Source organism: Ostrinia nubilalis, chromosome 24 (genome assembly GCF_963855985.1).
Source record: "Ostrinia nubilalis chromosome 24, ilOstNubi1.1, whole genome shotgun sequence".
In the NCBI taxonomy this organism is placed as follows: Eukaryota; Metazoa; Arthropoda; class Insecta; order Lepidoptera; family Crambidae; genus Ostrinia; species Ostrinia nubilalis.
In genome coordinates, this window is record NC_087111.1 from 4391706 (window position 1) to 4405425 (window position 13720).

Below are 13720 nucleotides of genomic sequence, written 5' to 3' on the forward strand. Positions count from 1 at the left end.
TCGCACCTCCCGCGAGAAATACTTTCAAACGTATGCATCCCAATCCCACCAATATTGGTACCATTTAAAAGCCTAGTTCTAAGCTTTATTTCGTTAACGGAAAGTTTGGTACCCAAAAATGTGACTTCAGAAGGATCCAGAGTATCTTCTTAAAGCAACAAGTAGTTACGCTTGAGCCAACTTTTATGGCTATAAAATTATTAAATTGGGATTAATCGTTATCCATCTGGATACGATTACGAGGATACGTGAGATCATTATTTGGTTTTATAACCACAAAAATTGGTCTGAATAGTCCCATAGGTGAGGCACAATATTGGCTTTTTTCATGTCACGTTTATGTCCTTCACTGGTTGGGTTTTTATTGGCAGTCAAGCTGTAGATCCTGGCTACACAGGAGTTGCAGAGGTGGGAACGAGAGGTAGGAATAGTCCCGTTATTGGGCTTTCAAATAACACCAATATAATTATTGTTAGGGCATCATGATTGTGTCAGCAAAAAATCTTTAGTTATTGTCGCGGGAGGAGCGATTTATTTGACGCCGAGTGTAGTTATACATTTGTATTGCAAAATAGCTCTTAATACAACTCTTTAAGATGCTTGTGTTTACTATATGCCATTCATTCAACTTAGTATATTCTCGTAAAGCTTCAAGAGGTATCAACTCTCACACAAGGAATGTACGAACCTCAATGGCATACTTTTGTGTTTTGCGGAATTTTTTGAATATTTTGAATATCCGTTATCAAATTGGCTGACAAGGTCACAGACAGAATATCTTCCATAATTTGGAAACTATACGTCGTGTTTATACTGAACTGGCGATCGCCCGCGACTTCGTACGCGTGGATCTTGTTTTATCCCCGTAGGGGTTGAATTTTGCAAAATCCCGTCTTAGTGAGCACCTACGTTCTAAAAAGAACCCCCATGCAAAATTTGTGACTCCTTGTAGTTTCTGAGATTTCGTGATGCGTGAGTGAGTCAGTCAGTCACTCAATCAGTGACCTTCACTTCTATAAATATAGGTTATAGCTATAAGGGCTCAAAAGATAAATAATGGTAGGTAATTTATGTAGAGTTAAACCTTACTTTTTAGGTTTGAACAAACAGTGATAGGTACTACATTATAATTTTTTTTTAACAAAAGATTATTAGCAATTTGTATTGCCCAAATTACTAATAGTCCCATTAGCCCCTCGTGTTAAGCTAAATGAGCTTGTGTTACGAGTGGGCTCCCACACAATAGTCGAGCGGCGCGGCGGTGGGATTCGAACCCGCGTTCCTCGAATCTCGAGTTGGCCACTCCGAGCCCTTCACCGTTCGGCTATCGTACACTGGACCATGGTGGACTCAGTGGCTTACAAGTTCATTTTTAAATCTTCGCCAGCCCACTGCTGGGCACAAGCTTAACCTAATAAGCGCAATTTTACCACATCCTCTTTTACATTAAATCAAAAATTACTCAGCAACTTTGGATGCACATAAAACCACGTACAAAGATGTAGTTGCATTGCGATACAATAATCTTAAATAATGTCATTACAGCAACAATACAACTCACTCTGCGTCATGTTGAACATGGCTGCGAAAAAACATGGAGATGAAAGCAAAAGTAAAATCTTAAAGGCTCGTAGTAAGGGTTACCGCAGACTACAGACTTTGTTTTTTTATTCAAGATTTAATGCCATATAATAATTGGTACTTAAGGCGAACTTAATGCCAAAGGCATTCACTGGGGGTATACCTTTGAGCTGAGCAGAAAAAATCTTCGTTAGACTTTTTAGCTGGATAGTTTGGTCGACTTCTGATTTGTATGAGGAATCGGCCGATACTAAATCGGTGTAATGTGTACTTTTTTTTTTAAGTAAGTAGACTTTTGAAAAGTATTTTGCCACTGTTACACGTCTGGACCCTACGATTATAATATAATCAAATCAAAGGGATAGCGAAATAAAATAAAATAATTTATTCAGTACTTAGGTCTTTTCCAGGGCACTTGTACACGCTTCAAATATGACTTGCCCTACCTCCACTTCGGGATAACATGGGCTGGTGCTGAGAAGAAGTGGCGGAAGAAAATCAGTCCCCATGTCAGTCCTTTTCAGTTAATAGTTACAGGAAATACAATAAACAAGAATTGCGTAATAAGTCCGAGCTTGGCAGGTAAAGTCCACGCACTCTTGCTATTTAAATACCTAATCGTTGGGTCCGTGGCCGAGGCCCCCTGTGTTCGACGCACCCGTGGTCGACGCCCCCGGTCAGATAGAAGCAATTTTTAATCAAATGTACAGTCAGTCACAAAAATATTTATAAACGAATAAATATTTATACTGATCGTACAAATAAATGTTTAATATTATTTTACCATAGTGATACCTAAAAATATAATAGGTTTTATTTTAACCTATCATATTTTGTCATAGGTTTTATTTACCTATAATAACATGTAAATCGTTTTACCTAATCAAAATAATTGTAACAACCAGTCTTTAAAATAACTCTACTCTCTCTACATTTAACTAACTACAAATAAAAGTTTTAATTATTTTTAACAAAAAAATAAATACATCATTTTAAATAGCGTCAAACATGCATGGTTTTCGTTGACTGTACTTAGTGCAAAAGCCGAAAAAAGTATGATAATAAATTTATTTAAATCGGGGGCTTCAACCACGGGTGCGTCGAATACTGGGGGACTCGGCCACGGACCCTAATCGTTTACTTCATAAGTATCCTTTTATAGGCCAGTGAAGTGAAGAAGATTCTGATTAACAATCCGTTTACTGACAGCCAGAAAAAGTCTGCAGTCTGCGGGTACCCTTACAACTATTTGTGCCAGGGGACAGTCAGACGCAAAAATGTCGTCCAACACGTTTGTAAATGAAGCTCATAATGTTTTGTGACTTTCTTTTAATAAACGCTTGATTTATTTGACTGGCCTATGGTGGTCTATAACTGCGAATTCGATATCTTTAAAGTAGAATTTTTAGCTTAGTTTTAAACTAATTTTTAAACTTCTTTAGGTATTTCTAAATACAGATTGTTATTTCGCCGTTGTTTGGTGGACCGACGATCTAGTGAGGGTCGCGGAAAGCACCGGGATGCGGACAACGTAGGACCGGTCGTTGTGGAAATTTTTGGGAGAGGTATTTGTCCAGCTGTGGACATTGTAGCCAAACAAAACAAAACGAACAAATGAAGTCACAAATAGGTATATTAAAGTCACTGTAATAATATATCAATGCATCATTAAGTATATACCTACAAGTTAAAATATTATACATAGAAATAATGTAATCAATTTACTCGCAAATAAGGTAAAAGGAAGAAAGGACAAGTTGTGATGCGTTCAAATCAAATCATTTAACTTAACTCAAATCAGTGTATTATTTTTCTCAACTGTACTATAAGTGTTGTTTTTATAACTTGCGTATTACATACTTTATTTCTTGTGTGGTATTATTAATAGATTCAGAGCTTAGGAGTTATGAGACTGTGACCACCTCGACTTGCTTTCGACTTTTTCTGTTTGTATTAAGTTATTATGTTAGCAAAAGTGGTGGTTACAATAACGATATTTAAACGTTTACTATGTAAACTAAGTGGCTGTGTTTAACTGTTTATCTTTGAGTGAGATCGACTTTATTCGAAGCACGTTTTATGATTTGTATTTTTTTCTGATTTTAGTCACATTTAACTGGGTTATCTTGATGATTTGTAGAATCCATACTAATATTATAAATGCGAAAATATCTCTGTTTGTGTTTTCAGTAGATTGTGTGATCAGTGACACATCGAAATATACGCGGCAAAACGGGGCAGAAGCTATTATAAAATAACTCATTTCAGTACCTAAAAAAATAAAAAAATAAAATATCCTTGGACATTTTACACTACGCTTCTAGTCCCAAACTAAGCAATGCTTGTACCATGGGTACTAGACAACGGATATACATACTTAAATACTTTTTTTATAAATACATACATATTATTATACATAAATCATAGTATTAGTAACACCCAGACCCATTACAGAAATTAAAATTCATCATTTCAATTTCTGCCCGGTCGGGAATCGAACCCAGGACTTCTCGGCGTAGTAGTCCGTTCGGAAACACTACACCAAATGGCCGACGAAGACTACCTGAAGGTATCATAGCCAGTTCCTCTCCAGTTGAGAATTCCTAATGAATCTCGCTTCCGCCTTCGACCTGATCATTACTTTCTATCTCGTGAGATACAGGCCAAGATCTTCCTCTTTGTAATAATAAAAACAGTGGTATTGTTTTAAGGTAGGGTTCTCACAATTCGCAAATCGAGAGTTTGATCTCTATACCACCTAAATGAAAAAAAAAATGTCTGCACCACACCCCTAATCACATACTTAAGACGTCATTCAGTTTTGCCCTTAGTGGGCAATGAATCTGCACAGCTAGCTATTCTATCTTCTATTAACTTAAAGAACAGAATAAGTAATAGTATACTTAAAGGTGACTGACATAGTGATCTATCAACGCATAGCGAAAACCACTGGACGGATCGGGCTGAAATTTGGCATGCAGGTAGATGTTATGACGTAGGCATCCGCTAAGAAATGATTTTACGAAACCCCTAAGGGGGTAAAACGGGATCCACGCGTATGAAGTCGCGGGCGGCCGCTAGTGATGCAATAATTTTAATTATAGTATGCAAAATCGACGCAATAGGCCGTCGACCTCTTGCCTAACTATACCTATGATACGCGGATGTGAAGACTTCAATACTTATTTGGGTTAGTTCTTAAATCAAAGCAATAAGTTCTAAATTCGAATGGAAGGGTAAATCGTGACTGTACTCCATTAATAGTTATCAATGAATATTGTCGATTTTATGGCGGGATGATGAAATTGAAGTGGTTTGTTAGTGAATGAAATGAAAAGTAAGTTTAAAAGATACTGGGCAGAGGGTTGGTTAGTAGATACACAAAGAATCCCTGTAGCCATTTGAAGATTCTTTAAGTATAATTATTTACAATTTTTTGTTAATAAATTTTTGTATATGAACCAGAGGATTGTGTCGGTTTTGCAATTTCAGTTTTTTTTATGTGACAGGAGTCAAACGAGCAGACGGATCACCTGATGGTAAGTAATTACCGTCGCCCATAGACACCCGCAGACCCAGGGGCGTTACAGGTGCGTTGCCGGCCTTTAAGGTGAAGATACGCTCTCCTCTTGAAAGCTTGCAAGTCGTATCCGTCCGGAAACACCGCAGACGACAGTCCATTCCACAGTTTGGTTGTACGGGGCAGGAAGTTTCTAGATTAACGTACTGTTGTGGACTGCCAACCGTCTAAGTAATGGGGATGGAAGTGCTGTCGGGTTGATCGGTGGCGAAAAGTGGCGGCAGGAATAAGTCCGGACAATTCTTCGGAGCACTCCCCGTAATACATTCGATAGAAGATGCACAGTGAAGATACATCTCTATGCAGCGCCAAGAGGTCAAGCCGATCCGAAATGTCCTGGCAGTCAACGACCTAGTGGTTGACCTAGTTATTTCGGAATAGTACTATCCCACTCTTCCCTATACAGGTGAACAATAGGTCTCCCCAACCCTTTCTTCTTACCCTTACCTCTTTAAAATGTCATCTTCTAATACTCGTATGTTGTCGATGACTTACTAATGACAATAGGTAAAGACTTCGAAAGTCTTTGAAATCTAATCACATACACTCTTACGCATGCAGATAATAATGTAATAGGCTAAGTGGAGTAAATTGACTGTAGGCATTTCATTGAAGGCATGCGAATGGGGCTAGTTCTCTAGGGCTTTTAGCAAGGAGCAGGAAAATTATCTATATTTACTTAAACTGGGTGACATGGATGGAATATGCTCTACTTCTGCACGCGACTTTACCTACATAATATAATGATCCGTCATAGAAATTCTTACTAAAAGTACCTATAGATGAATTTTATATTACCATGGTCCAGGTCGTTTAAGTAAAAAGAAAGAAATAAATATTTATTACAACGGTAGGCATGACATGTGGTGCCTGCCGTTGTAATAAATTTAAAAACAATTTAAAACAGTAGGTACCATGGATGCAATAAATTAGTATTGAGTAGCACAAGAAATAGTTGAGTGAACTGTGTCACCTAGCAATTACGATGTCCATTGCAAAATGACTCAGCATAGTATGTCGTGAGCCACGGTGAGGAAGGCCTTGGCTTTTCAGCATCTTGATGGTGTTTTTCAGCTTGTCCTAAGTAGAAACGTTCATGTAATAGTATTTACCTACCTAATTGCTTTTCCAACGTCTGTTTAGTACAATATAAGAAATCATATTAAAATTTCAATCACAGAAAAGTTCTCGAGTGGCGACCACGAGCCGGAAGTCGTAGTGTGAACAGGCCTCCCACTATGTGGACCGACGATCTGGTGAAGGTCGCGGGAGGTGCCTAGATCTTTGTGCAAATCCTTGGGGGAGGCCTTTGTCCAGCAGTGGACGTCTTTCGGCTGAAACAAACGAACGAATCTTTAAAATCATCATAGACTTTAAGCGTTGGGAATACGTTTCATCCTGTCCCTTGCACTTCGTTGAATTGAATATTATCACAAAAGATACTTAAACCAAATTAGCAGCAATAGTTCTCTCATTACAAACACACACTCGTAACATAAGTAAGGGAAAACACGAACAATGGTGTTATCACACTTAAATAACATTACGATGATTTTGAAGAAGAAAAAATTTAACCATGAATTTCGATGGTAACAATAGACTAAAGAAAATAATACTAACACTCTCCCATGGCTTCACCATTGTTTGAGTAAATTAACTTTCATTTAGATGAACAAAAGTTTTTAATTAATGGTGTAATGAAAAATTGTGTCAATGTTTGGTTAGAATGATCCCGTCGTAAAAAGTAATGTAGCGATTGTGAAACAAATTGGCTTACAAAATGCCTATGTTTTCATCCATTTGACAGATTGCATGTAAGAAGGACTGGTGAGATGAACAGAGACCACGTTTCGGCAAACGTACCTTAGGATGATCCTCTGCTCGATGGACTGACAACCTCATAAAATTAAAAATGAAAGATATTTAATTTTCTCTACACTAAATAATAAGAGGCTGAGTTTCACCATCCTACATTAACTCTAACAAACGTCAAAATTCTGTCAAATTCCATACAAAAACACTTGCTATTATTACGGTTAAAGGAAGTTGGTGCAACTCAGCCTAAAGAGGAAAGATTTGATATTAGTAGGCACCGAAACTACTGAATCGTTTTGTAAAATTCTTTCACCATTAAAATATAACTCTTTGGCACCTAGCTCGCGATGGTGGCCGTTAGGGCAGAAAAGTTCTCGAGTGGCGACCACGGTCCGTAAGACGTAGTACTTAAACTAGGTGGTCCGACTATCTGGTGAAGGTTACGGTAGGTGCCTGGATGCGGGCAGCGCAGGACCGGTCGTTATAGAAATCCTTGGAGGCCTTTGTCCAGCAGTGGACGTCATTTAGCTGAAACGACCAACGAACAAGGATATGTAGATAATAAACCATAACCTACCCTTTTTAAGAAAGCGGGAAATCCAAAAGCCCCACGGTAGATGCCATTGAAAGTGAGATGAACGAAAAAAACGAAAGTCGCATGCTGTGCAACACAGCGCTCGTGTTAACGGTGAGTTTCAAAAATTTGCCCATATTGCGCCATTGGGTCCGTTTACACTGTACGATTATCGTTACGTTTCACACGTTAGAATTCAATTATTGTTGAGAATATAATTTATTCTCAAGAAATATAAGTGTGACTTAGGCCCGATTCGACCAAACTTTTATCCGAGAATAACTCCTGGTATAACTGGCATATTGACAGTTTCAGTATGGGAAATATGTCAAAACTGACGATTTATTCTGAGATTAATATTTACTCTTGTTTGGTCGAATCCACCCTTAATAGAAATAAAAAATATAGAAATATGTACATGCCACTTATTTGAAAACGCAAACGAGGCGAGGCGAGGCGAAGAAGATCGGCAAGACTTGGAGCGAGATCAAACACATAGCTCAAGACCGAACGCGATGGAGGACTGTTGTGGACGCCCTCTGCCCCATCTGGGGGACATAGGACCATAAGTCAAGACTTATTTGAAAACTGACATCTAATAATTGCAATCGTAAGTAAAGTTAATAACGTGTTAGGTTAACGTTAAAAAATATCTGGCTTTCAGGTTTGGTAAAGGAAACACTAGGTGGACCGATGATCTGGTGAAGGTCGTGGAAAGAGCTAGATGCAGGCAGCGCAGGACCGGTCATTATGGAAATCCTTGGGGGAGGCCTTTGTCCAGCAGTGGACGTCATTTGGTTGAAACAAACGAACGAACAAAAATCATCTAATGAAGGTTGCGGGACGCAACTGAATGCAGATTGCAGATACCGCACGACCATGGAAATCCTTAAGGGAAGCCATAACCTGTAGTGATCTTCCTTTAGTTGAATGAAACAACCGATTCTTCATAATAATGTACCTCTAAGTGTAACCCACTTAGAAGACCTTGTCTAGCTAAAAAAAAAAAACTTCCAAAAATGTGTCTACAGGATCATAACATTTTCATTTCATTCCGTAGCTTTCAGTAAGTCCGCTTTTTAAAAGCTCTGCTACTTTGATGAAAGTGTAGGTAGTGTACATAGTGTAGGTACTCGAAACGATAACTGAATTTACATTGTCTAAAAACATTCTACACAAGGTAGTAAAAGGTAGTAAAGTAATATGTTTATGGAATATTTTTACGGAAGTGGGCGTTAGTAGTCGCACCACAGTTTTCTGAAACTATTGCGGCTATTATTGTACACGCTTTTTCATGTACAAATCTTGTTTCCAATAAATAAATTTTGAATTTGAGTTACTTAAAAATGTCACTGTTCATAAAACACACATCTGTCAAACTTGGAAGTGGTCACTCCATTTGACTGACAGTTAAATTAAGAAACGTGTAAAATGTAGTCGGGTGTAAAGGTTCCATAACGGTCTGCTGTCATCTTCATTCACATCTAACTTTCGATATCGATCGATTATGTGTTACTATTCATCTCTTTCATCCACAATACGAAAATATACTCTCATCTCTTTTTAACATTAACAATATATCACGAGCCGAGTAATTGTTTCATAGCGAAACTTTCTTCCAAATATTTTCAACGGCCATTTGAAATTGGATAAAGTGTTATTTAATATGGTATAAGTGACTACCTATAAACAATAAGTTTTGAACTGTATCAAAATGGTTACGTTTTCGTGGGTAGTTTGACAGAAATGCGTGATTTATGTGTCTATTTGTTACTGTAACGGCTCGTTCCCACGATAATGCAGTTTTACGGGATCCAGTAATGCAGGATATAACTCAAAGGTGACTGTCTGACTGACTGACATAGTGATCTATCAACGCACAGCCCCAACCACTGGGCGGATCGGGCTGAAATTTGGCATGCAGGTAGATGTTATGACGTAGGCATCCGCTAAGAAAGAATTTTACGAAACTCCACCCCTAAGGGGGTAAAACGGGATCCACGCGTACGAAGTCGCGGGCGGACGCTGACCTTAATAAAGAGCATTAATCTCCAATGAACAAACTGGATAGCGATAGTAACGATACTCACCTATATTTGGCTATAGTAAATTATGATATGATCACAATCAGCGATATATTGGAAATGACCAAAGAAGAGGTTATATCCGGGCTTTATTCCAGATGTGGGCATCGATTGATCTTGGTTATCAAATTAATGCAGTTTTATTTCATTATCACTTACTAAATTATCCTTGACACCATCATTGTAAAAAGATTCAAAACACCTTTTTTATCGGTCCCTCGTTTTAGTTAAAACTACAACGGGCTTACAGAAGGATAATGATAAAAAATAAACACAGCTCACAGGCACAAGTAAACAGAATCGCGAACAAACATACAAAATTCAGGTGAAACTGAGAACCACCGTTTTTTAAAAGTCGGTTAAAAAGAAGGTTAAGACGAACAATAATCCCGCTAACTAGTTTTTGAATTAGCAATACCCATCTTAGGGCTGATTTTTCAATCGTCGGATAACTTTCAACTGAAGAATAAGTTTGGCACATTGACTGTTTTAGGGCAGATTTTTCAATCGTCAGATAACTTTTGACTGAAGAATAAGTTAGGCACATTGACAGTTTTAGTATGGGGAATATGTCAAAATGACAAGGTCATTCTTCAGTTAAAAGATATCTGACGATTGAAAAATCAGCCCTTAGTATAATATGTCATAATGATAGGGTTATTCTTCAGTTAAAAAATATCTGACGATTGAAAAACCAGCCCTTAATAAAATATCACTTCATTACAGTGCGACCTACAATGATGAATTTTGGATTAGTAATGAATTCCAAGACAATTAGCAATCCTTTCTTACTTTTAAATTTCTCTGTTGTCATTGATGGCCATGTTACGGATCTTGGCTACACAGAAGTTACAGTACTTAATAAAAGAGCTGAAAATACTTCTGAAAACTCGTTTATGGTTTGATTTTAGCCCTTTCAAATGTAGTGAGTTTAAAACGAGAAGGAGTACTCTATAACCGTATTTTTTTAAAATAACACACTCATGTCATTCGAATGTTTTTACATACAACTCAACTATCAGCTAATCAAATTAACACATTATACTTGTAAAAAAAACACTATCATACTCGCTAAGTCATACAAAACCCATTATAAAACGCGATATCATAATAACGAGCGTAATCCAAAGAAATATACCATTAAAATTTCTTTTGAAAAAATGTTAACGACCGTTACATAAACTTGAGAATCGGATGCTTTTTCAGAATGGGAACCAGTTATTTTAGCTGCCAATTTCTATTTACTCATATTATCTTGTCGAACTAGTTTTTATTTACGTACATACAATCAGGTGGATGTCTAGTTGTGTAATTGAATTAATGAGTTATTTCGCCTGTTCTATTAATAAAAAATGCAAATTTCCCAAAATTTAACTTATATCTTTATATTTATCTATTATTATCTTCAAGTGAAAGCTATTTGTCTAATTATAATTAAAGTGATTAATTTACATAATGTTGCAACTTGTGGCTAATTTAAGCAAAAGTTAATGACCTATGTATAAATATTAGTTTAACACAAAGAAGTTTATATTTGCTTTGAAAGCTCCTTTTTATTCTAAAAAGCTTTGATGAAAATTAATTACAAAATTATTCAAAATTTCACAGGTGATGTGACAAAAATAATTTCAAATGAGCCATGAATAAAGTTTTATGTTGAATAAGCCTGAATTATTTTCAATATTCCAAAACTTAATCGAATATTTTATGTAATTAATTTTAAAAACTTAAATATATTTTGATGTTATTGGTTAGTTTATTAATTTAGCTGAATAAAACTAAACGAACCTGCTACCAAAGGATTAATAATCACGCTTCTTTAGTAAAAGCTCATTGACTGAGCTCTATGATTTCAAATTAGAAAATTATCATTACCATAAATTCCGCTAAAATATTTAATATTATGTCTATGTCCTCAAAATCATACCTAATCTGTGACCCTACACACGATCGAATATTTGTCAAAACGAACCTATTTACATAAACATTAGGGTCTAAACTGACTCGGATTTTATCTTAACCTAGATGAACCGCCCGCCGTATGAGCATAACATAGAATGCGGTGGGGGGGGATCCGATAAAACTGTATGGCATGCCCGCTACCACGCCAAACATAACTTGACATCACTCGATGTCAGAAAAACAATAATTCGGCCAGTGAGAAAAAGTTTTTAAATTAAAAAAAGATGAAGATCACTTTCGTTTTCGCCCTCGCCGTTCTGGCTTGCGCGTACGCAGATGACAGTGACAGGACCCTGGAGACGGCCATCAATTTCGTCAAGGACTGCAGAGGGGACTACACCCTATGTGTTAAGGTTCATAATTCAATTATTAAGTGAAAGTGTAACAGTGAATGGAACGTGTTTCAGTGTGTGCGGTATCGAGTTCCGAGGACTTTAATTTCACTCGTTTCTGAGATAACTTTTAGCATTTATTTTAACTTTTGTAAACATAACCAAACTCTTTAGATTCTAATTCGAACTCATCTCAATCCATATTCAAAATTCAAAATGATTCTAAACTTAAATTCAAAATTCTAATTCCAAAATTCGAATTTCAGGAGAAACTGTTAAGGATCGTTGACAACCTGAGGGCGTCTCGCAGCATCACCATCGCCGAAGGAATCGTCTTTAAGGGTGACCCTGACAAGAGGGCTAAGAAGCTCGATGCCCTCCCTGTGGACGAGTCAGCCAGAGACCTGGAGGTCAACTACAGGCTCATGGACGGAGTCGTCAGTCTCTTCGAGACCCACGCCTTGGAGGTCAAGATGAACCAGGCCGATAAGGAGACCCTGCAGAGGTCTCTCGATGAAGGTTAGTTATCTTTTATTTATCAATTAATAAATTAGCAAGCGAATACTCGTTGTATTAACATCGCAAATGTTAATCTGATAATTTTATTGAAACTTCTGCAGATAACGCAAGTAATTACAAAATAACTTATGAACAACGATGTTCATGAATTAAGTTTCAATTTGAGTAATGTTTGTGTATGATTTTAACTTTCAAATTAATTATTGACTTGCTATTCATAGTATTTCTCGTAAATTGTATCTTTGGGATCGTAAATTCGTGTAGATCTAATTAAAATTACACAATTTCGGTTCAGTGAATCCTTGGATCAATTAATAATTTTAAAAATTATGCAATCCATGAATCGATTATATTATTATCACTTCCCATCTTAAAAATACATTTTTATCTTTATAGCGAATATCAAAAGTGTTTTATTAATTACCCAAGTTTATCAACGTAAATAAGATATTTTACTTTAAAAGCCATAAAAGTGATTTATTTTCTGCAAATAAGCTAGCTCTTCAAAAGCGCTTTTGCAAGGGTAGAAAGCTCCAAAAAATTCGCATTTCATGAATGTTTTTGTATTTCAGGCCGTGGCAAGAAGAAGAACAGCGGTATGGGCGGTATCATCGGTCTTCTCGGCGCCAAGATCCTCCTCGGAAAGCTCTTCATCGTCAAGCTCATCGCCCTCAAAGCTCTCGCCACCGCCAAGATTGCCTTAGTCCTCGCCGTCATCCTCTTCGTGGCCTGGTGCCTCAAACACGACACCGCGAAGACCACCTACGAAGTGGTTCCCCATGCTCACCACCACGAATCTCACCACCCTGTCCACGTAGAACACGTCTCCCATGACGTCGGCCATGGCCATGGTGGTGGTGGCTACTCCAGCTACGGCTCTGACTGGAACAAGAACCTCGACGAAGCCCAAAACCTGGCCTACAGTGCCTACTCCCACAATAAGTAGATAGACCAAATGGGCATAGCCGAATTTAACCTCTGTTGTACAAAGACTTATTTATTTTATTTATTATTAATTTATTGCCATTATCTTTAATAAACGAATTGAATTTACGGTGTTGTCTTATTGCTAGTTACAGTAGTCATTGTGTCACAGTAAACGAAAGGTTATGAACTATCAAATAATAATAAATTGTGTAGTCATGAGTATTTTTATTGAAACACAAACTAGACTGATAAATTAACAACATAATAAACGATAATTATTTGTCTAACTGCTATACTTATGTTGTACGACACGCAAAATTGCCTTAAATCACTAAAAACCTTCATG

General features: G+C 37.2%; 1 protein-coding gene across 1 annotated transcript; it reads left to right on the top strand.

Moving 5' to 3' along the window:
* The first annotated feature begins 11731 nt into the window (after window positions 1-11731).
* Window positions 11732-13500, top strand: LOC135083644 (uncharacterized). The gene is made up of 3 exons (XM_063978349.1): window positions 11732-11949; window positions 12195-12447; window positions 13020-13500. Exons 1-3 carry the CDS (start codon window positions 11821-11823, stop codon window positions 13391-13393), a joined length of 756 nt encoding a protein of 251 aa, XP_063834419.1. The 5' UTR covers window positions 11732-11820; the 3' UTR covers window positions 13394-13500.
* Window positions 13501-13720: the final 220 nt, after the last annotated feature.

Bases quoted from the DNA above. Each gene is read 5' to 3' on its own strand.
- LOC135083644 (XM_063978349.1), top strand. From the start codon at position 11,821: ATGAAGATCACTTTCGTTTTCGCCCTCGCCGTTCTGGCTTGCGCGTAC. The intron at 11,950-12,194 runs GTTCATAATTCA...TTCGAATTTCAG, and splicing joins ACTACACCCTATGTGTTAAG to GAGAAACTGTTAAGGATCGT. The intron at 12,448-13,019 runs GTTAGTTATCTT...TTTGTATTTCAG, and splicing joins GCAGAGGTCTCTCGATGAAG to GCCGTGGCAAGAAGAAGAAC.